The sequence below is a fragment of the Nymphaea colorata genome, unplaced genomic scaffold, assembly GCF_008831285.2.
Source record: "Nymphaea colorata isolate Beijing-Zhang1983 unplaced genomic scaffold, ASM883128v2 scaffold0219, whole genome shotgun sequence".
NCBI lineage: Eukaryota > Viridiplantae > Streptophyta > Magnoliopsida > Nymphaeales > Nymphaeaceae > Nymphaea > Nymphaea colorata.
In genome coordinates, this window is record NW_022204725.1 from 20,478 (window position 1) to 22,225 (window position 1,748).

The 1,748-nt window shown below is 49.4% G+C and overlaps 1 protein-coding gene across 1 annotated transcript; it reads right to left on the reverse strand.

Moving 5' to 3' along the window:
- LOC116268325 (uncharacterized) lies at window positions 1-1,237 on the reverse strand. The gene is made up of 4 exons (XM_031650030.1): window positions 1,217-1,237; window positions 514-1,017; window positions 255-361; window positions 1-85 (listed from the first exon to the last, which is right to left on the reverse strand). The coding sequence occupies exons 1-4, from the start codon at window positions 1,235-1,237 to the stop codon at window positions 1-3; spliced, it is 717 nt and encodes a 238-aa protein (XP_031505890.1).
- Between the last annotated feature and the right edge of the window lie 511 nt (window positions 1,238-1,748).

The following is a 1,748-nucleotide window of genomic DNA, read 5'->3' on the forward strand; positions in this document are numbered from 1 at the left end:
CTATCCGTTCACTTTTTCTGTGAGTTCCTTGATCTGCACTTCGTAGGAGTGCCTGTCGAGGTTATTCCTTTCGATCTCTCGGAACCTGCATTATTTTCAAAAAGGTACTTGAGCCTATACTCGTCCAGGAACTAGCAGAGCCGCTCAATTTCGGCTGCCTGCAGCAGGCAGACCAGCTCCAGGTGCTCTCCCATGAAGACTTTTTTGTCTCCTGGCAGTTTGGCTATCATCGATCTACGTCACTCCAAGCGTACTTTTTGATGTCGTAAGGGTCGCCGGGTTCGGAAACGTTCCAGAGGACATCTCTGCGCGTACTGTTGGAGAGGATGGAGCGGGCGTATCGGGAATTGTCCAGATTGGACTGCATTTAATGAGGAATAAAAATTATTTGATAACACAAATCTATTTCAAATTAATCCTTGCATTTCAACTCAACCAGGTGGGAAACTGCCCCCCTTTTTCGGTATAATTGAGGGTGGGTATTCGGCAATGAGAGTGATACAATCATTTTACTTTTTTGTCCTCCTTCTCTTTCTTCTCCTGCTCGCGCTGCTGCTCCAGTTCCTTCGACTTCTCCTCGTTGTTCTTGCCGACGAAGATGAGAGTGTGGAGGGCGAGCACGCACCGAACCATCGCGCAGACGTAGACGGCGAACATCATGTCGTTGTTCTTGGCAGCGAAGCTCTTGATCAGCTCCTCGCTGTTGAGATTGGGCAACAGGTTGATGATCTCCTGCAGGAGGAACATGATCTTGTTGTTGGCTGGCAACTTGCCCTCTTTCACGTCACGCAGATAAGCCACTATCTCTTCGATCTTGCCGCTGAGACCACGCAAGGCTTGCACTTTCTGGACGATGCTGCTCTCGAGTGAGTTCAGAGGGATTTCCTTGATCTCGCGGAGGAGGTGCTCCACTCCGATCTCTTCTGGCTCAGTGGCCTCCACTCTGGACTCGATGTGGAAGAAGGACTTGTAGATGGAGCCGGTCTTAGCGTTTACTTCCTCCTGGGTGATGAATGCCTGGGTGGGTAAGCCTAGTTCGTTCTAAATCAGCAGATTGATACATTATGCTCGACGTCGACGACCAGGAAGACTGGCCTGTCGGTGTACTTCCTGAAAATCTAGTTGATTTGGATATCGTGAGCCTTGAAGGAGTCTCCGGTGGTGTACCAGCCGACGAACTTTTCCTTGTGGCTGATCTTGGTTAAGGGGTGATTACCTTTCTCATCATGTCGAACATGGCTTCGTGGAAGAGGTGATCGAGGAACCAGATGCTGGACTGGCTGGGGTCTTCTTCGAAGGGAATGGCGTAGCTATTCACGATTTCGACGGTTTAATCGTTGACTGATCCTGGGTTAGGGATGGAGGACCTAGCAAGGCGCCGATGACTCGCTTGTTGCGCTGCTTGAGGTTGACGCGGTTGAAGTGGTCGACGATGGAGAGGAGGACCAGGGGGTGGACGCTGGTCTGCGTGATGGGGGCTCTGCTCATAATTTAAAAAATATTTAAATTGTAGAGATAGATTATCCGTATCATATTCAATAATTGGATTGACGATCAACTGAGGACTGCTACTCTTGCGCTCCTTAGAAGGCGTCCCCGTATCGTGTATCCTGTCCTCAATGTCTTAGCAACATATCCCGGTTTGTAGCCTTATGGAATGGGGATTTGCTGTACGCTTTCTTGGAAATTGGGATCGTATGGCTGGTCGATGGGGTCGAATTCTTCGATTTCATACTTTACCATGATGC